This window comes from Oryctolagus cuniculus, chromosome 5 (genome assembly GCF_964237555.1).
Source record: "Oryctolagus cuniculus chromosome 5, mOryCun1.1, whole genome shotgun sequence".
Lineage (NCBI taxonomy): Eukaryota > Metazoa > Chordata > Mammalia > Lagomorpha > Leporidae > Oryctolagus > Oryctolagus cuniculus.
The window spans coordinates 52,844,211-52,865,404 of NC_091436.1; the positions used below are offsets into that span (position 1 = coordinate 52,844,211).

General features: G+C 42.0%; 1 protein-coding gene and 1 pseudogene across 1 annotated transcript in view; one reads left to right on the forward strand and one right to left on the reverse strand.

Annotated features, from left to right (window-relative positions):
• DCBLD1 (discoidin, CUB and LCCL domain containing 1) overlaps positions 1 to 21,194 on the reverse strand; it is an 86,846-nt gene that overhangs the window by 33,446 nt on the left and 32,206 nt on the right. Inside the window, exon 2 of the mRNA XM_017345333.3 lies at positions 9,469 to 9,681. Coding sequence (XP_017200822.3) covers positions 9,469 to 9,681 — 213 coding nt within the window. The remainder of the gene's footprint in view (positions 1 to 9,468; positions 9,682 to 21,194) is intronic.
• Positions 15,151 to 21,194, forward strand: part of LOC127493141 (prohibitin 1 pseudogene) — a 34,453-nt pseudogene continuing 28,409 nt past the window's right edge.

Consider the following 21,194-nt stretch of genomic DNA (forward strand, 5'->3'; position numbering starts at 1 on the left):
TATTTATTTGAGAGGTAGAGCTACAGAGGGCGAGATGAAGAGAAAGGCCTTCCATCAGCATGGCTGGTTCTGAGCCAATCCGAAGCCAGGAGCCAGGAGCTTCTTCCGGGTCTCCCACGTGGGTGCAGGGGCCCAAGCACTTGAGCCATCTTCTACTGCGTTTAGCCTACTATGCCACAACGCTGGCCAGAAGTCCTCAGAATTTTGCATTCTATTCCATAATGTATCTGAGATACCTAAATCATTTATAAAATAGAGGCTGATAATTTTGTCTTTTGTTCCCTTTTGGACTTAAAAAAAAAACCAAATCAACAGATAAGATGTAATAATGAGACCAGAATGTTAGATTCATACCGTTCTAAAAAACTGACCACAGAAACCATGTTGTGATCATGAGTCAAAACACTTAGTACTGGGTGCTTGTTTGGCACAATGGTTGAGCTGCTACTTGGGATGTCCACATCCCATATCAGAGTGTCTGGATTCAAGTCCTGGCTCTCTTGCCCATCCAACTTCCTGTTAATGCATACTCTGGAAGGCAGCAGGTGATGACTGAAGCACTTGGGTCCCTGCCCCCAAGCAGGAGACCCAGACTGAGTTCTAGGTTGCTGGTATCAGCTTGGCCCTGCTGCAGCTATTGCGAGAATTTGGGGATGTGAACCAGTGGATGGAATTCTCTGCCAATCTCTATCTGTTGTTCTGCTTTGTACATAAATAAAAATAAACAATTTTTAAAAGCCCTTATTATTATTTTCTACTTTTGCCATTTCTCTTGTTCCTAGTTTAATATAAACATTACAATTTGACTTGACATCACTGCACTTCTAAGTCACTGACAATGGTTAAAAAAATACTGGGGGAGGAGGTGGATGTACAGGAAATGTGGGAGAACAATTCTTGAACTTTCTGATTTTCCTATAGTGCAGAACATATCTCTAAACATGGCTAATTCAACTGGTTGCAATTAGGATACTGTAGTAAATTGGTTACTTTTTACTGGCCGCCATGCCTCCTCTTAGTATTTTTTTGACTTTAACTTGTACCAGTATTCTATAAGCGAGTAATTTCTCAGAACCCCATTTTATTTCCAGGAGAGTACACAGGAAGGCCCGGAGAAGTTTCCATCTCTTCCAGCCATTGACTCAAAAAGAACCACAAATCAGCTTTTCTTCAGCCCCAGCCAGGGGATTCTATGTCATTGACTGCATAGATCTGGAGTGGTGTAGTGTTTAAGAGCAGGGCCTCCATCAAATAAGGAGGTACTGTGGGGAGCAACCCGGACTAGACAGAGTTACTGGAATTAAGACTTATTCTATGCATCTGCTCTCCCACAATATGGCGCTGGGAGAGAAGTAAACAGCTTCCGCACAGCTGCCTCCAGTTCAACTAATAAACTGTAGGACTTGCTCCTGATTGGAGGAGAGCAGCGTACTCGGCGTGTGGGCAGCCGAGTTAGGATTGGCAGAGGAGGACTATAAAGGAGGAGAGAGACGGCATGCACCAGGAACATCTAAGGGGAACATCTAGCTGAAGGAACACCCGTGCAGCCCCCGAGAGAGCCGGCCGGCGGTGTGCCGCTCCCCTGCGGAAGTGGGGAATGCGGCCAGGGGGAACTGCCCTTCCACGGAGGTGGAAGGGATAGTAGCCAACCCGGGAAGAACCAGCAGCAAACCCGGGGAGGGCCGAGCAGACGAAAGAACAGCGCAGGGTCCTGTGTCGTTCCTCCACGAAAAGGGGGAGCGACAGGTACCTTTCTCTGAAGGGAGGAGAGAACTTCCACTTTGACTATGACCCTGTCAGAATAAGATCCAAGTCGGCGAACTCAAAAGGCTTCCATAGCCTTGGCAACTCATGACTAGAGCCTAGGGAGATTACTGACGCATAAACAAGAGTGTCAAATTGTTAAGTCAACAACAGGAGTCACTGTGTACTTACTTCTCATGTAGGATCTCTATCCTTAATGTGCTGTGCATTGTGAAGTAATGCTATAAATAATACTGAAACAGTATTTTACACTTTGTGTTTCTGTGTGGGTGCAAACTGATGAAATCTTTACTTAATATGTACTGAATCAATCTTCTGTATATAAAGATAATTGAAAATGAATCTTAATGTGAACGGAATGGAAGAGGGAGCGGGAGATGGGAGGGGTACGAGTGGGAGGGAAATTATGGGGGGGGGGAAGCCATTGTACTCCATTAACTGTACTTTGAAAATTTATATTTACTAAATAAAAAAAATACAGTTGCAAAAAAAAAAAAAAAGAAAAAAAGAAAAAAAGAGCAGGGCCTCCAGAGTCAGAAGCACAGACTTGAATCCTCCATCCTCTGCAACTGACTTGACCTCCTTGGGCTTACTTCCATGCATGTAGAGGTTAATAACAGAACCTCTCTGGCAGTGCTATTGTGGGGGTTAAGCAAGCTAATTGGAAGGTACTAAGCCTGCACATTGCACATAGGTCAATGCTTAATCACAGGCACCTTCTACACTATTTCAGTCTTTTCCATATAAAAGTATAGTCCTAAAATTTTTTCTTAAATGCCGCAGGGATAAGGACTGCTGGTGTGGCATAGCAGGTTATGCCACTACTTACGATGCCAGCATCCCATATGGAAACCGGTTTGAGTCCTAGCTGCTTCACTTTCAATCCAATTCCCTGCTAATGCCCCTGGAAAAGCAGCAGATAATGACCCAAATACTTGGGCCCCTGACACCCATGTGGGAGACTCAGATGCAGCCCTAGGCTCTTGGATTCAGCCCGGCCCAACCCTGGCTATTGCAGCCATTTGGCAGGTGGAAGACCTCCATCTCCGTACTCTCTCTGTAACTTTCCCTTTTAAATAAGTAAAGTAAATTTTTAAATGTAGAAGGGAGGGGCCGGCGCTGCGGCACAGTGGGTTAAGGCCCTGGTCTGAAGCGCCAGCATCCCATATGGGTGCCAGTTCTAGTCTCAGCTGCTTCTCTTCTGATCCAGCTCTCTGCTGTGGCCTGGGAAAGCAGTCGAAGATGGCCCAAGTCCTTTGGCCCCTGCACCCACATGGGAGACCCGGAGGAGGCTCCTGGCTTCGGATCAGCTCAGCTCTGGCCTTTGTGGCCATCTGGGGAGTGAACCAGTGGATGGAAGACCTCTCTCTGTCTCTATCTCTCTCTGTAACTCTGTCTTTCAAATAAATAAAATAAATCTTTAAAAAAATGTAGAAGGGATGTTTATAGAAGGAATTTACTATGAATCTTCCTACAATGTGAATGATGATACTCTAATTTATGTTCTATAAAAAAATCAGATTTTAAATATATTATGTTTAATATATATTGCCCCAAATCAAGGTACATGCAATCTGCCTCATTAAACATTGACTGGTTATCTGTAATGGCATGACCATGCTAAACTGTGGGGAACAGTAAATGAATGGGATGGTGGTTGGCATAGCAGTTAAGATGATACTTGGGATGCCTGCATTCCATATCACAGCACCTACATTCGAGTCCTGGGTTCATGCTTCATCTTCCATCTAATGTGCACCTGTGTAGCAGCAGGTGATGGTTCAAGTAGTTGGGTCCTTGCTATCCATGTGGATAGACGTGGCCTGGCCCTAGTCATTGCTGGCACTCTTTCTCCCTCTCTCTCTGTCTTCTTACCTTTCAAATAAATAAAGTATATACATAAGTTTTTTTTCAAAAGGATGAACAAAATGCAATTTCTGGCTTAGGGAACCTCACGTCTAGTAGAGAAGGTAAATTAATTATTTCAATCTGAAATTGGTGACCTACAGAATGTTTGGAAGAGAGAATGACAAAAACTGATGGACATCAGAGAAGGTTCTAGGATAGGTAACCTGGATTTGACATTTGAAGAGTATGTTTTTACTGTGAAGAGTGTGTGTGTGTGTGTGTGTGTGTGTGTTAGAGCGAACAGGAATAGCAAGGGAGGGAAAAAAAGCAGGGCATAAGAAGGAGCAGTATCAACAAATATCAAAATGTACCGGGAGGAAAAGTTTCTTAAAAAGAGGGCCAGTGTTGTGGCATAGCAGGGTAAGCCACTGGGCACCAGTTTGAGTCACTTCCAATCCAGCTCTCTGGTAACATGCCTGGGAAAGCAGTGGAGGATGATGGCCCAAGTATGTGGCCCCCTGCACCTATGTTGGAGTTCCAGATGGAGTTCCAGGCTCCTGGCTGCGGCCTGGCTCAGCTCTAGCTGCTGCGGCCATTGTGGAGTAAAACAGAGGATAGAAGATCTCTCTTTCTCTCCATCCCCCTTCAACCCCTGTAACTATGCCTTTCAAATAAATAAGCATATCTTTAAAAAAAAGAAAATGTGTTGCAGCATGAACTTGTATGATGTGGTTAGGAAAAGGCATAGAGATTGGGGGGTGAAACTATACAGGAAGGCATAGAAGGGAGAGCCAGGTGAGGTCTGAATGCCATGTAGGCAAGTTTCTCTAACTGGCAGCATGATCAACATGGAAGAAATCAGGAAAGAGATTATTATAATATTTAACAAGAAAACCTTGGATGGCCTGCAGGGAATGAAGACTGGCAAGAGGACAGAGGACAAAGTCAGGAGATTCCTTCAATAAGAAATGGATGAAAAGATAGAGACTAGCGGTAGCAGTGAAATAAATAAATAAATAAATAAATAGGCCAAACTGGACATACTGGGGGCTTCTCTCATAAGGTTGGATCAAGAAAATATATGGAGCTAGCTCTGGGCCCTTGCTTGGAATGATGTGGGCAAACTATTCAGTCAGAAATGTACCAGGAGAGGGGCCTGCGCTGTGGTGCAGAGGGTTAATGCCCTGGCCTGAAGCGCCGGCATCCCATATGGGCGCCGGTTCAATTCCCGGCTGCTCCATTTCTGATCCAGCTCTCTGCTGTGGCCTGGAAAAGCAGTGGAAGATGGCCCAAGTCCTTGGGCCCCTGCACCTATGTCAGAGATCCGGAAGAAGCTCCTGGCTCCTGGCTTTGGATCAGCGCAGTTCCGGCCGTTGTGGCCATCTGGGGAGTGAACCAGCAAATGAAAGACCTCCCTCTCTGTCTCTACCTCTCTCTGTAACTCTCTTTTAAATAAATAAAATAAACCTAAAAAAAAAAAAAAAAAAAAAAAAGAAATGTACCAGGAGAAGGAAAGCTGCAGCTCAACCTCCGCTTAGTGTTAGCCTGTGCTCAGGGAATTGAAAAGGGGACCCACAAACATCTTGGAACAAGACTAAACAGTATGGGAGACAATCAGGGAGGGTGGGGAGAGGGAGGAGGGGCAGTGATGATGGTGGCTAACATTTACGGAGGGCTTTCTGTGTGTCAGGCATCATTCTGTTAAGATATACGGGGGCGGGGCCAGCATTGTGGCACAGTGGGTTAAGCTACTGCCTGCAATGCTGGGATCCCATATTGTTGCCAGTTTGATATCCAGCAGCTCTATATCTGATCCAGCTCTTTGCTGATGTGCCTGGGAAAGCATCGAAGGATGGCCCAAGTGCTTGGGCTTCTGCAGCCACAGGGGAGACTTGGAGGAAGCTCCTGGTCCCTGGCTACAGATTGACCTAGCTCTGGCTGTTGGAGCCATTTAGGGAGTGAACCAGCAGATGGAAGATCTCTCTCTCTCTCTCTCTCTCTGTGTCCCTCCCTCTCTCTCTCTCTCTCTCTCTGTAACTCTGCCTTTCTAATAAAAATAAATAAATAAATTTTTAAAATATGCATTTGTACCTCAAACTCCCCTTTATGAAATATTTATTTATTTATTGGAAAGGCAGAGTTAGAGAGAGAGAGAGAGACAGACAGACAGACAGAGGTCTTCCATCCGCTGGTTCACTCCCCAAATGGCTGCAATGGCCGGAGCTGGGCCGATCTGAAGCCAGGAGCCAGGAGCCAGGAGCTTCTTTCAGGTCTCCCATATGTGGGTGCAGGGGCCTAAGAATTCTACTGCTTTCCCAGGCACATTAGCAAGGAGCTGGATTAGAAGTGGAGCAGCTGGGATTTGAACCAGCATCTACATGGGATGCCTGCACTGCAGACTTTACCGATTATGCCACAGCACTAGCCCCTGGATACGAAAACACCAATGCCAGAAACATTCTTTCTCAAATCATTAACTCCATATTTAACATTTTGATAATTTTTGAACCTTAAAATTCCTTGGCAATGAGTTTTAACGATTAACAGAAAAATATCATGCTGGGTAAGCTAGAACTATATAGGTATTTCAGCCACACATATGGTTTTTAGAAGCCATCCTCTATTGGAATGACAGGAGTCATTCCAGAACATACATCCTCCTCCCTGCCACATTTTAATGGGGATTGCCCTTCCACCACTGGCTCAGGTAACAGAGCGTGGATCTTGGGGGCCTGCACTGGCATTGAGGTCATCTCTACTGTTATGCCGGGTCTGGTGCTGAAGAGGTACCCTCCCAGGGAGGGGACAACAGCCATACAGGACCACTCATTCCTTAAACAACAGCCACAGGAAGACAAAGCACTTCTGCTTCTTCCTCCTTTGTATCCCTAAGAGAGGTCCAAACTTAGCTTGAAATATAGGTCTGGTTAATGGTTTTGGTGAATGGAAATCTGTAAAGTAGACATAAAGGAGAGAAATTATGAGCATCATTAAATATTTTATCTTAAGAATATCCTCAACCAAAGTTTTGGGTTTTTTTCATGCAAATTGTTGAACTCTTTTCTTAGTATAGAGTTGGTCATCTGTGTATAAAGTTAATCAAAAATGGATTTTATTGGAGAATGGGACTGGGAATGGGAGAGGGAGGAGGAGAAGAGGTGAGAGAGTGGGTAGGAGGGAGGGTATGGTGGGAAGAATCACCATATTCCTAAAGTTGTACTTATGAAATGCATGAAGTCTGTATTCCTTTAATAAAAGGTTTCTTTGGGGGGGGATAAATAAAATAAATTAAAAAAATAACCAAAAATATTATTTATTTACACTTTGTGTTTTAGACAAACTTGCTATATAATGTAATAATGGGCTAGTCCATTTAAGAAGGGTAATAATTCAATATAGTAGAAGTAGGAGAGAGCAGTAAAAATTGATGTCTTGGAGCCACAAAGACATAGGTACAAATCTTCCTTCCACCCCATAACTGGCTGTGTGATCTTCAGCATGCTACCTAATCGTCATGTGCCTCAATTTCTCTGTAGAAAGGAGTGAATTATATTTGTCTAGATGAGTGGTTGTGAGGGTTCTAGAACATACACCTTGGGGCTAAGTGTGTGCCTTGCATACAACATGTATTGAATATGTTTTTCTATAGCAAAACACAAATGTATATTATGTTTATAAAAGACAAATACAGCTTTATATTAAAAAAAACCTTAAAGGGAAATATTAATTTACTTGGTTTCATTGCTACAAGTGAATGGCAATTCATTATCCAACTCCTAGTAAGGAACCTATGTCTTGAAAATCAAGAACCTAGAAATTTGCAGAGGACAGCACCTTGAGGCAAATCACAATCATTTTGCAACCTAGTTTAAGGAATGTCTCAATTCTTTTTTTAAAAGATTATTTTATTTTATTTATTTATTTTTTGAAAGGTATAGTGATACAGAGAGAAAGGAGGAGACAGAGAGAACTTCCATCCTCTGGTTCACTTCCCAATTGGCTGCAACTGCCAGGGCTGGGCCACGTCAAAACCAGAAGCCTGGAATCCATCCAGGTGACAGGGGCCCAAGTACGTGAGCCTTCATCTGTTGTTTTCCCAGGTGCATTACCAGGGAGGTGGATGGGAAGCAGAACAGCCAGGACTCAAAACCAATGCTCCCATGTGGGATGCTGGCATTGCAGGCAATGGGTTATTCCACTGAGCTATAACGCTGACCCCTAATCCCACGCTTTTCTTCCTTCGGTATATTTGTGAATACACTTCAAGGATGATGGAGGAAGCTCCTTGGTGAGGGGAAGCCACAATCATTCTGCAATGCTTGTTTTGGGAAGGCTTCCTCCCCTTCCTAGCTCTCTCACATCACCAAGGCAACAGAGATGATGACTCTGTTGCTCTGTCAGGAGGTGCAATTAACCACTCCTCTTCTGGTCAAGATAGATACTGCCCTGTAGTTACCACAGTGAAAGAGCTGACTCTGGCCCTGCAGACCTTGTCCTCACATTTCTCAATGTAGCTCTGACTCTCATCCACCTTGGGAACTTGAACAATAACCTCTATTTAGGGCAAGACTCTGACAAGCACCTCCATAAGTTAAATATTTGATTACCAGTGGTAACTTAACAATAAGTGCTCCCAGGGGTCTTAAGCATTCCTGGAATTTTATTTTTATGATGAGTCAAACTCCAGTTAAAAAGCTGCAACCAATAATATAAATACCATCACCTTGACTCTGTCAGAGTAATTTAGCCATCATTAAAATAGACATAATATTCCCAGGGACAAAAAATCTTAGATCACTCTTTCCCCATGGAGAGTAAATAAGTTTAGAACTCAGATTCATCTCTCTCAGGGATTCTAATCCTGCTCTGGGATTCTAACCTGTGGGAGGAAGCAATGGGTGTGAGAAGATAACCCTGGGGCCGGAGGTAGAGACAGGCAGGAAGGCTGTGCATTTGAGAAATCACCTGTAGAACGAGACAGCATACACACAGGAGCTTACCTAAAAACTTGTGTCATTTTTGGAGTTGCATGCAGGGAGAATTTTTAGAAAATCCCCAAAGTCAAAACAACCTGTATATAGGATTTTGTCTTTATTTCCAAATTTCCTAACTGGAAACTGTTTTCTGGGCTTAACATTAAAGGGTCACTGCTATGGCAGTTTTGGGCTCCAACATGCTAACAGCTCACAGGAAAGCACAAAAAGCTAAAATTCAAAATTAATTTGAGGAACTGTCCTTTGCACTTGCTGCTACCTAGAAGATTCTGACCCCAGTCATACCTCATAGCCTACTCCTCACTTCATTGAGGCGCAAATGCCCCTATTTTGGAGAAATCTCACTGACCATCCCACTGCACATTAAAAAACACAATGTCACTTTAGCATCTCTCATTTTTCCTTCTCACTCTCATATTATGGATGCATTTGTTTCTCTTCTGCCTGCCCCACCCACGTGCAGCTCCAAATGTAAGCTCCATGACAACTTTGTTTTTGTCACGTCTACTTCCCAGTTCTTTACAGAGAACCTGGAACACAAGGTCACTATCCAATAAATTTTTGTCAAATGATTGAATGCACGACAGCTATCTTTGCCAAATGTCACATTTATTTAACTCTCTTCCCAGCAGGACTGAAGCTCTCAGAAAGCTGCTGAGACACATCCAACGCTAATATCTCCTTAGAAATTTTTTTGTTGCTTCAGATTATGAAGCAAATGCATACATCTATATAAAGTACCCTGGGAATTCACACAAAGTAAGTTTCTCTTCAAATTTTCCCAATTAACTCCCACTCTACTTGCCCTCTCTCCACAGCTCAAATGTTGCCCTGCTCTCAAAATTCAGGTCTCTTTTCTTACCGTATTTATCCGAAGAGCTGGTGAAGAGAAGGTAATCAGAAGCGCAGGTCTTGGATTCAATATCCAAGTCTCCCAACCTCAGAATCAGTCTCTTCCCCTCTGGGACTCTGATAGTCTTTTCGCACACAGTGTTATTGGGATAAGTCCCTGGGTAGTTCTTAGACGTCATTGTGCCACTGTCCTGATAGGTCACAATGTGCCCACAGCCATCACCTGGTAGAAAAGAAAGAGTGAGAGAAGTAAATGCTATGACAGCATTTCAGGCATGGAAAGCAAAGATACAGTGACATAAAAAAAATGTCCTACATGAAGGGACTCCGTGAATGAGACCCCAGTGGAAAGAAGGATGCACTTTATTTGAAGGGAGGAGAGAACTTTCACTTTGCCTATGGCCTTGCCTAAATAGTGACGGAGACTGTGGATTCAAAAGGCTTCCATAGCCTGGGCAGCTCATGGCAAGAGCCTCGGGTGATCACTGACATTATACATAAGAGTGTTAATTGTTAAATTAATAGCAGGAGTCACTGTACACTTACTCTCCATGCAGGACCTTTGTCCTAAATGAATTTTACCATGAGAATTAACTGTAAAACTTGTTCTCAAACAGTTCTTTATATTTTGTGTTTGTGTGTGGGCGTATGCAAATAGTTAAAATCTTTACTTAGTATTGAGTTGGTCTTCTGTGTATAAAGTCAACTGAAAATGAATCTTAATGGAAAATGGGACTGAGAATGGGAGAGGGAGGAGGAAGTGGAGAGGGAGTGGGGGTGGGAGCGTGGGTATGGTGGGAAGAATCACCATATTCCTAAAGATGTACTCATGAAATTTATAAGCATTAAATAAAAAGTTTCTAAAAAAAAATTAAGTGCCAGTGATTCTTACTGAGGATTGAGAGTCTACTATGACTTCCAAGTTATGTATTTCATTTTTTGGAGAGAAATAAGAGCTAATAAATGGTTATTAAACTATGAAGTAGCACCTATTATTTTGAATTGTTCATTTCTCGCTTCCCAGCTCACTCTTCCCAAGTTTACTCTTGTCGATGAAAATGCTTCATGTAGGGACATGGCAGGTTAAGCTGCTGCTGCGGCACCTACATTCCATATGAGTGTTGGCTGGAGTCCCAGCCCCTCCACTTCCAATCCAACTTTCTGCTAATGTGTCCTGAGAGGTCCTGAAATGATGGTCCAAATACTTGGGTCCCTGCCACCCACACAGGAAATCCAGATGGAATTCTGGGCTTATAGGCACATTCTGACCCAGCCATGACCATTTCAGGCATTTGCAGAGTGAACCATCAGATGGAAGATTCATTCACTCTTTCTCTTTCAAATAGATGAAAATAAAACACATACATATTTTAAAATGTTTTTATATTAGATTGGAAAGCCTTAGCAAGTACCCCATGCCCTTTGCATTCATACATGTGCCAGGTTATCCCTGAAGTCAATGTCACATCATAAGGTGCAATAATAATATTACTCATTTCAGGAGGTTACTGAATATAAGAAGCTCCTGATAGAATCTCAGGCTTATGCTGAGAGCCATGCAGCTAGGAAATGAGCCTAGCCATCATTATACATTTATGCTTTGATTAAAGACAGCCACATAATCTAAGATTCCTGATAGATTCTGGATGTAGCATTAGAAGAGTCCATTGATCCACTGCATTGAGTGCCTACCCCACCAGACATGATATTAACTATTGGACATGCAGCAAAGATTGCTTCACAGAACTCTGCGTGAAACAGTAGCAAGTAACATATTCAGATAAATAATTCTAGGTGCTGTGTGCTATTTCAGGATAAAGTTCAGGCCAGTGCCACGGCTCACTTGGCTAATCCTCCACCTGCAGTGCCCGCACCCCGGGTTGTAGTCCCGGTTGGGGTGCTGGATTCTGTCCTGGTTGCTCCTCTTCCAGTCCAGCTCTCTGCTGTGGCCCAGGAAGGCAGTGGAGGATGGCCCAAGTGCTTGGGCCCTGCCAGCCATAGTGGCCATTTGGGGGGTGAACCAACGGAAAAGGAAGACCTTTCTTTCTGTCTCTCTCTCTCCCACTGTCTAACTCTTCCTGTCAAAAAAAAAAAAAAAAAGGAGAAAGTTCAGAGAGAATTTGAATTCAGTGAATTATCAGTAATTTCTTAAGAAGTTAGCATAAGTGTTCTGAAAGTAGAAGTTCACTGATTAACCAACAAGTCACTCCAGCTGATTAAAGAGATCAACTTTATCACACAAATATCTAAATGCACAATTGGGTGGGCTACAAAGTGAAAGAATACACAATGCAATCAGGTTTCAAGATATCCGTGGTCAAGATGGCCTTACATAAAAACAGCAAGAATTTCTGGACTCAGCTGGAGGGAGAGAAAGCAGAATCTGTTGAACAAAAAACTCTCTGAGGTAGTAAAAGAAGGCCTCTCTGTGCCAAAAGCTGCCATGGAGAAGCCTCAACTGGGGAACACTGGGAATTTAAGAGCACAGAACAGCCCTCTTCCTTCTGACCCTATTCCTTAGTTAGAGTTGGAGTCAGTTGGAGTCTTCCCTTATTCCATTTCCTTCTTGCTATGAGGCTTCCAGCCCAAATGGGAACAGAGCCCTAATCAAAATGTGTGTGTATGGGGGAAGGTGTAAGGAAGGTGGGAGCTACAGAATCCAGGACCTCTCGTCTCACAGCCAAGGACTAGGGAAAGATCTATCCATTTTCCAAAAAGTTCCACAAGACCCCAGGCAGCTTTTGCCAGGGTACTAGATGGCAAAACAAGTCAGCTAAGTCAAAACTGCTATGAAACTTTGGGATTCCAGCAGAACTTGTGCAGGAACGTTGCTGGACCCACAGAATTTTTCTGAGTAGAGACGATGAAAGAGGTATGAGAAAAGATGATCAGCCTGGTTAGAGAATACTCCAGCAACTGGGGTTGGTAGTAGGGGGATCTGGACCAGAATAGCAAGAGGAAGGCTAGGAATGGGGGAGCTGGAATGGCATGGAAGGTTAAGAAAAACGGAAATAATCACAAGAGAAAAAGAATTGAAACTCAGGTTTGGGCTACCCATAGTAAGAAAGACAAAAGGAAGGGGGGAAAAAAAAAAGCCAAGGTTTTTGAGTCCAGAAGTGACTGGATCATTGATGCTAACAGACAGAAGGAGAGTTTTAAACACTTTAATTTAAAAAAAAAATCCAATTTACAGTTTCTTTTGAAAACTGGATGATATGACAACTACACGTGAGCAGGCATTCTCCCAGAACTAATGAAACTGCAGCCATCACTTAAAAGGAGACAAGCACCTTCACTCCCCACCAGGTCCTTGTTACTCATGTCTGTCACTTGCTCCCCTGTTGTAGGGCTGATTTGTGTACCCAGATAGAGAAGCCACAGGAAAACCAGAGTATGAAACAAACATCTATGCAGGTACCTATTACACAGCACACCAAGCAATCAGCTGGCCAAATGCCTGAATGCCTCTTTTCTTAGTGCAATGAAATTCTCCTTTACTAAGACAAAACAAAGAGAAAACTTTTAAAAGAAAACAAAGTGAATCATAAAATGAAGAGCATTATGTCAACCTACATATGATTATTGTATTCTAAATTTTATTTAAAATAAAATGATGTCATGACAAAGAAAAATCCCAAGATGTCACTTTTATTCAACTCTGTGTAATTATCTTTCTTTCCAGCCTCTTCTACTCCAAAGCCCAACGGGAAACTTTCACCCAGTGATGATGGCAGAAGAGACAGGTTTGTCTCCCACATTCCCATAATTATCTTGCACAGGGATCTGTGCCTGCTTGGGAAAACTTCCCTTTTCCTGCTGAGTCCTGACTTATTGAAAAGCAAACTGCCATCAGAAGGTGCAATTTCACTCTTGCTTATGGAAGTAGAGTATGGAGTTTTCTGTGGCAAGCATTAGCATAATCAATCTATTCTGTGCATGTTAACCACTCAGGAATTTTCACTCTTATTTCTCTTCCCCAGTTTTGATGACTTCAAAGGAGTAGACAGGAATATGCCAAAAGGGAAAATGAAAAATTGCTGAGGACAGAAAATGATCGTGGTATCATGTATTGAATAAGGCAGATGCATGCAAATGAAAAACAATAGAGAAGCAATGTTCCCATGACCTCATCCTGACACTCAGGTTGCCAATCATCTGAGAATCACTGGCAAAGAAGAAGGCAAAATTCACTTAAAAATCTATCAGTTTATGTTCCAAATCTTGTGCATCAATATTGTAGCTGTATTATTGTACTACTGTTTTGCAAGATGTCACTGGAGGAAAATGGGAAAAGACTATGTGATCTACAATTATTTCAACACAAAAACTTTAACTAAAAAATTAAAAAGGAACAGGCATTTATCCTGGTACTTAAGACACCTGCATCACATATCAAAATCGATGGGTTCCATACCCAATTCCAGCTATTGATTCCAACTTACTGCTGATTTAGATCCTGGGAGGCATCAGTGATGACTCAGGTAATTTGGTACCTGCAACCCAAGTGGGACCTGGATTGCGTTCCTAGTTCCCAGCTTCAGTGCTGGCCCAGTTTTAGACATTTAAAGAATTTGGGGGAGTGAACCAATGGATGGGAGTTCTTGCTGTCTGTCTATATCCCTGTCAAATAAAAATGTTTTTAAAAATTGAAATATATTTTACCTGTCAAGTTTGACTAGCTAGGGGTAGAAATTAGGGTTCTTTATTTTTCTATTTTATGTATTTCTATACTATTTGGATTTTGTCATCCTGTTATCTATTAAACTTTTTAAAAATGAAACAAAGCATGTACACAAATTTAATTGAAAATATCTATATGGAATAACACCAGTAAAGGTCAATTTTATTCCTAAGCCCCTTAGTTCTAAATCCATTATCCGAATTTCTTACCCTTGTCTAAGTATGATGAAGTACTGTGTCTCTTGAGGGACTTATAACAAAAGCCTCAGTCTAGAGAGAGGAAAAAAAAATGCATATTACCTTTCCTTAATGTTGGCAGATCCCAGACTATAATTCCCATAAGTACTAGCTATGCCTGAAGGGTTTTTTTTTTTTTTTTTGACAGGCAGAGTGGACAGTGAGAGAGAGAGACAGAGAGAAAGGTCTTCCTTTGCCGTTGGTTCACCCTCCAATGGCCACCGCGGCCGGCGCGCTGAGGCTGGCGCACCGCGCTGATCCGATGGCAGGAGCCAGGTACTTCTCCTGGTCTCCCATGGGGTGCAGGGCCCAAGCACTTGGGCCATCCTCCACTACACTCCCTGATCACAGCAGAGAGCTGGCCTGGAAGAGGGGCAACTGGGACAGAATCCGGTGCCCCAACCGGGACTAGAACCCGGTGTGCCGGCGCCGCTAGGCGGAGGATTAGCCTAGTGAGCCGCGGCGCCGGCCCGCCTGAAGGGTTTTAAAACATTTTTTGTCTTACCTTTTTATCCGATTTTGTTACACATGTGTATTTGTGTTTAATCTTGAAAAACACCTGAACGTCTGCTGTTTCAGACAAACCCTCCCTTTAGATACTCTCACAACATCTTCTATTGAAAAGAATAGCTCCCTACTGAGATAAAACTGCCTCGGACCACGGTCACTGATGGATGATAAACCACTGAAGGCTGAGGAAGGCAGTAGGTGCGGCTGGAGAACTAACTCATGGGCAGGTCGGAGTGGAAGCCGGTGAGCGGCTCCAGCAGGAGACATGGCTGCCAAAGTGTTTGAGTCCATTGGCAAGTCCGGCCTAGCCATAAGTGTTGCTGAAGACGTGGGGAACTTTGCCTCATGGAATGTGGATGCTGGGCACAGAGCTGTCATCTTTGACCAGTTCTGTGGCGTGCAGGACATGGTGGTGGGGAGAAGGAACTCATTTCCTCATCCCGTGGGTGCAGAAATCAATTATCTTTGCCGCTCGTGCCCGTGGAATGTGTGGGCCACCACTGGCAGCAAACAATTACAGAACGTCGACTTCACGCTGCGCAGCCTCTTCTGGCAGGTGGCCAGCCAGCTTCCGACCGTCTTCAGCAGCAGCCGAGAGCGCTATGATAAACTCGTCCTGCTGTCTATCACCTTGGAGCTCCTCAAGTCCGCGATGGCGCACTTTGACGCCGGGAAGCTCATCACCCAGAGAGAGAGGGTATCCAGGCAAGTGCGCGATGACCTGACAGAGCGCGTGGCCACCTTTGGCCTCATCCTGGATGGGGTGTCCTTGACACATCTGACCTTCGGGAGGGAGTTCACAGAAGCAGTGGAAGCCAAACCAGTGGCTTGGCAGGAAGCAGAGAGGGCCAGGTTTGTGGTGAAGGCAGAGCAGCATAAGGCAGCTTACTTTTGTACTTTTTTTTTTTTTTTTTTTTTTTTTTTTTTTACTTTTTTATTTAGTAAAAAGAGTGGGAGAAGGAGAATAAATGAAAAAGGATGGGAAAATATTGATGGTTGATGTAGGTGGATGGTAAAAGTCACAGGCTAAAAAAATTAAAAGAAATAAAATTCTTTAAAAGAAAAAAATCAAACCAGGTTTTATGACTAACTGCACGTAGTGTTGGGAAGTGGTGGGCAGAGAGCCACAGGTGCATGACAGCCAGATTAAACTGCCACCTACCTAACATCAAAGCGGGCTGGGGGGGGGGGGGGTGCCATGGAAAGAGAGAGAAGGAGGAAGTTTCGCCACAGGGAATCTGTCTACTCTTCAAAAGCAACGACTACACAATGTTTATCTTTTCCTTCCTTTGAACTGTAATTCGATTGCCAAGGCACATGATGACTAAACTATACATCATTTCCTCCTTTCCCAGCCTGAAAGTTCCACTCTAGAATATTTCAAGGGTGGTCCCGCCATGATGGGCCTAAGTCCCAGCATTTACTTGGAGCCGAGGTTGGTTTGTGACACTGAACTGACCACCTCCTGAAAACTCCTTACAAAAATAAAACTGATGTATGAAGAGTACATTTTAGAAAAAGATGCAAGCATGCAAATATTTTAGAATTCCCAAAGTGATCTATATACAGAATTTAAGTATTTTAATCCTGAGCATTTGGAAACAATTTAAATTTCAGAGGAACAGTCAAACTATGATGCCTTCAAGCAGTGTGGTACTAAGAAAGTTAGTCATGTTTTAAGAAGAAAATTTAATTTTAAAACATTTTTAAAATTAATATATTTTAAACAATTGTTATCACTTCTCATAGTCACTTCATATATAAATATTATAAACATACATGTACAACTATTTTTCATGAAACTAGGGATACTGATATCACACAACATGGGATTCATGACAAGGATTGTGATGTGAAGATAGAAGAGTATATTATTGGGCTGTTACTATGGCACAGAGGGTAAAACTGCCACCTACAGTGCCAGCATCTCATATGGGTGTGGGTTCAAGTCCTGGCTGCTCCACTTCTGATGCAGCTCCCTGCTAATGCACCTGCGAAAGCAGCAGCAGATAGCCCGAGTCATTGAGCCCCTGCACCCATGTGGGAGACGGAAAAGAGGCTCCTGGCTTCAGATCGGCTTAGCTTCGGCCATTGTGGTCATTTGGGGAGTGAACCAGTGGATGGAAGACCTCTCTGCCTCTGCCTCTCTGTAACTCTGATTTTCTTTTTTATTTATTTATTTAGTTATTTGGCAGGCAGAGTTAGACAGTGAGAGAGAGAGAGACAGAGAGAAAGGTCTTCCTTTTCCGTTGGCTCATTCCCCAGATGGCTGCTACGGCCGGCGCGCTGCACCGATCCAAGGCCAGGAGCCAGGTGCTTCCTCCTGGTCTCCCATGTGGGTGCAGGGCCCAAGCACCTGGGCCATCCTCCACTGCCTTCCTGGGCCACAGCAGAGAGCTGGACTGGAAGAGGAGCAACTGGGACAGAATCTGGCGCCCCAACTGGGACTAGAACCCGGGATCCCGGCGCCACAGGTGGAGGATTAGCCAAGTGAGCCACAGCACCGGCCTGTAACTCTGATTTTCAAGTAAAATAAATAAATATTTTTTTAAAAAAAGAAGAGTATATTATTATGTAAGGGGTACAATTCAGTGAAGACAACATTTATAAATATCCAGATACCAAACAGTATGGCACCTACACATTTTCTGTACTAAATATATATATATATATACATATAAAGTTTATGTATATTTATGTATGGAAACTTCCACATATGCAAGAAAATATGCAACTTGTCTTTCTGTCTGGCTTATTTCAATATATAATGAACTCCAGCTGCATCCATTTTGTGGCAAATATCAGGATCTCATTCTATTTTTCTGGCGAGTAATATTCCATCATGTATATATGCCACATTTTCTTTACTTAGTTGTTAATTGATGAACATCTAAGAAAATTTTTATAGCTATGTGGATATATAATAAAAAATAGACACTTGAAGTATCTATTTCTGTGGCATGATTTTTCAGAGAATTTTAATTTTATTTACATATTTATGTTCTAAAGTTTCTATAATATGAATACATTTAAATCAGAAAATAAGTTAAAAATACAAAATATTTTCACATATGTTCTTTGTAACATTAACATCTACTTTGAGCATCGGCCTTTGACACAGACAGGAAGTCTCTGTAAACCAATATGCTCAAACTGTCATTAAAAATTCACACAACAAAGAGCTAGGAATTTAATATAATTATCTCTTCAGAGACTTCACAGCCAATGAGAAGACAGAAATAATAAAAATGTAATTCTTGATAGTAAAGTGACAGAAACAAAAACTGAGATGGTGGTTCAAATTCTATTCTCTAAATTCCTGAAATTAGTGGATATGTCCTTACCTTTTAGAATTTAAATTTAAATAGGCTTAAAACAAATCCTCATTGCTTGAATGCACAAGCCAACATTTTATTTAGTCTACTCTAATTCCAACCACCAAAAAAGCAAAACAATGACTTCCTTAAAACACTATTTCCCTTTGAAAAAACTCATGTTCTACCAACAGAAAATCAAAATAAGTTGTACTTAGTATGGGCTCTTTTCTGCCAATACTAGACAACATGATTTAGACTTTTATAGAAAAGTTGTAAGTATTGGAAAATGTTCTCTGTACAATAAAATGAATAGTGTGAAAATACTTTCCAGATTGATTAATTAATTGATTAATCTTACCTAGAATTAGCTTCCTCAAATTATTTTAATTATGACCCATAGTTAGAAGATAGATTTTTCATCACAATCTAAAGTATGCATATGTGTATGTGTGTCCATAAACAACAAGCAAAAGTGTAGTGATACAGTTCTTTTATTATATGTAATGCACTGTGATATTTCCTATTCTATTCCATTTCATTTTTTACTGAAAGCATGCTAGTTGTGAATACTGAATTGATTTCATTGGTTACTAATGGATCCCAACCTGCAATTTGGGAAAGAGTACTCTAAAATATCACAAGAGTGAAACCATTTCTAGAAACGTGATTTCATTACAGTGGTATCATTGCTTTTCCAATATTCAAGTTACCACAGGTTTCAGCACACACACCATCATTCATGTGTGGGTGTGAGAAAATTTCTTCCCATGTCTAAGATCAAGTAAGCTCTTGATGACTACAATCTTTTTAACCACAAAGAGAGTATGCAATTATTACAGAGTTCTTTGTCTGATGGTGAGGCAAATGGATTTCCCAAGGTATCACTAAATACACTGTCAACCATACTGTCTCATGAACTTTGGTGTTCCCCAATTATACTTAACTTTTTGCTTTGTGGATTGCTGGAATGAATGGAAAAAGAAGGACAGTTGGGCCTAAGTGGCTATGTGAGAATAAAAAGAGATAAAACAGAGGCTATGATAATAGAACAGAAAAATCATTCAAAAAATTATTCAAAGTATTCAGTTTTCCTGAAAGGAAAATGGTTAATATACTATGTTGAAAGAAGTCACAGCTACAGACTAAAACACATGACCAAGTTTTGCAAATCTGTGCGATGATCTCTTTCAATCTTATTCTCACCATATATTAAGCAGATGCTAATGGTATGACTAATGATTTAATGAAGATGATAATACCCTTGTCTTAGTAGATGAAAGACATTTGAAAGTTATATAAAAAGGAAACACAAGGGATTTGTCTAAAGTCTCTCCTTGGAAACTCTCAACACAATGTTTTCTAAAGGTATCAATCAAAATAAATCAGTTTTAATGTGAAAATGAAACAAATCATTTCCAAATCACTTCAAAAATTTCCATCAATGAGTTCCTACATAACCTATGATTACTTTCATCAGTGTGCCAAGACATCAACAATTTCCATAGTAAGATATTTAAAAGCTTTATAATTTTAACACCAGAAGGAAAAACATCTCAGAACCTAGTTAAATATTCTTTAATGTGCTGTAAATGAAAACCACTTTAGTTCTTGGCCAGTCTAGTCTCGTGACTTGTACTAAAAAGTAAAAGATCATTGAAAGGGCTACAAGTATAGAGCAGGAAAGTTTACACACTTATCATTTTCTAGTTTTATAAATTATTCCCATATGCTCAAGAGGGGACAGAGTACAATTCTTACAAAGCCAGGTTTCCAGCACAGCCCTGCCCAATCCTGGCTGTGTGGCTTCTCTGAGTCTCCATTTCATCATCTCCAATCTAGAAACAATGATATTGCCCAACTCATGGGATTACCAAAAGCAGTGAAAGATATAACATTTAGTATACAGACAATCATACAGCAAGAATTCAATGTATATTAATTGCTATTATTTTTGTTTAAAAATATTACACACACAAAGTACTTGAAACAGTTCATGGGAAAAAGAAATTGAAAGGTAAGTCTAGGGGCTGGCACTGTGGTGCAGTGGGTTAATGCCCTGGCCTGAAGTGCCGGCATCCCATATGGGTGCTGGTTTGAGACCCGGCTGCTCCACTTCCTGTCCAGCTCTCTGCTGTGGCCTGGGAAAGCAGTAGAAAATGGCCCAAGTCCCCGCAACCGGATGGGAGACCCGGAGGAAGCTCCTGGCTCCTGGCTTCGGATCGGCGCAGCTCCGGCGGTTGCAGCCAATTGGGGAATGAACCCTCGGATGGAAAACCTCTCTCTCTCTGCCTCTCCTCTCTCTGTAACTCTGACTTTTAAGTAAAAATAAATAAATCTTTTTTTAAAAAAAAGATAAGTCTATTTTGGTGTAAAATTTTGAATTCCATGCCAATTAAGGATCTTGAAAAAGCGCAAGAAGAACACATATTACTAAAAACAAAACAAAACAAAACAAAAAACTGTGTGTTCACTGAATTCTTCTTCATATTTCTCAGTATTATTTGGAAAATTTAAAATAAAGAGATGTTGTGGTACAGCTGGTTGAGTCACTGCTTGCAACTCTGGCATCTCATATGGGTACTGATTCAAGTACCAGCTGCTCCACTTCTAGTCCAGCTCCCTGCTAATCCGCCTGGGGAAAGCAGTGGAGGACGGCCCAAATGCTTGGGCCTCTGAACCCACGTGGGAGATCTCGAAGAAGTTCCTGGTTCCTGGCTTTGGCCTGGCCTAATTTTGGCTGTTGCAGCGATATGGGGGTTGAATCAGCGGATGGAAGATCTCTCTGTGTCCCCTCTCTCTCTGTAAACTTCCTTTCAAATAAATAAATAAATCTTTAAAAATAAATAAATAGGGGCCAGCACTGTGGCATAGGAGGTTAAGCCTCTGTCTGCGGTGTTGGCATTCCCTGTGAGAGCTGGTTCATGTCCTGGCTGCTCTTCTTCTGAGCTCTCTGCTAATGTCCTGGTAAAGCAGCAGTAGCTGGCCCAAGTGC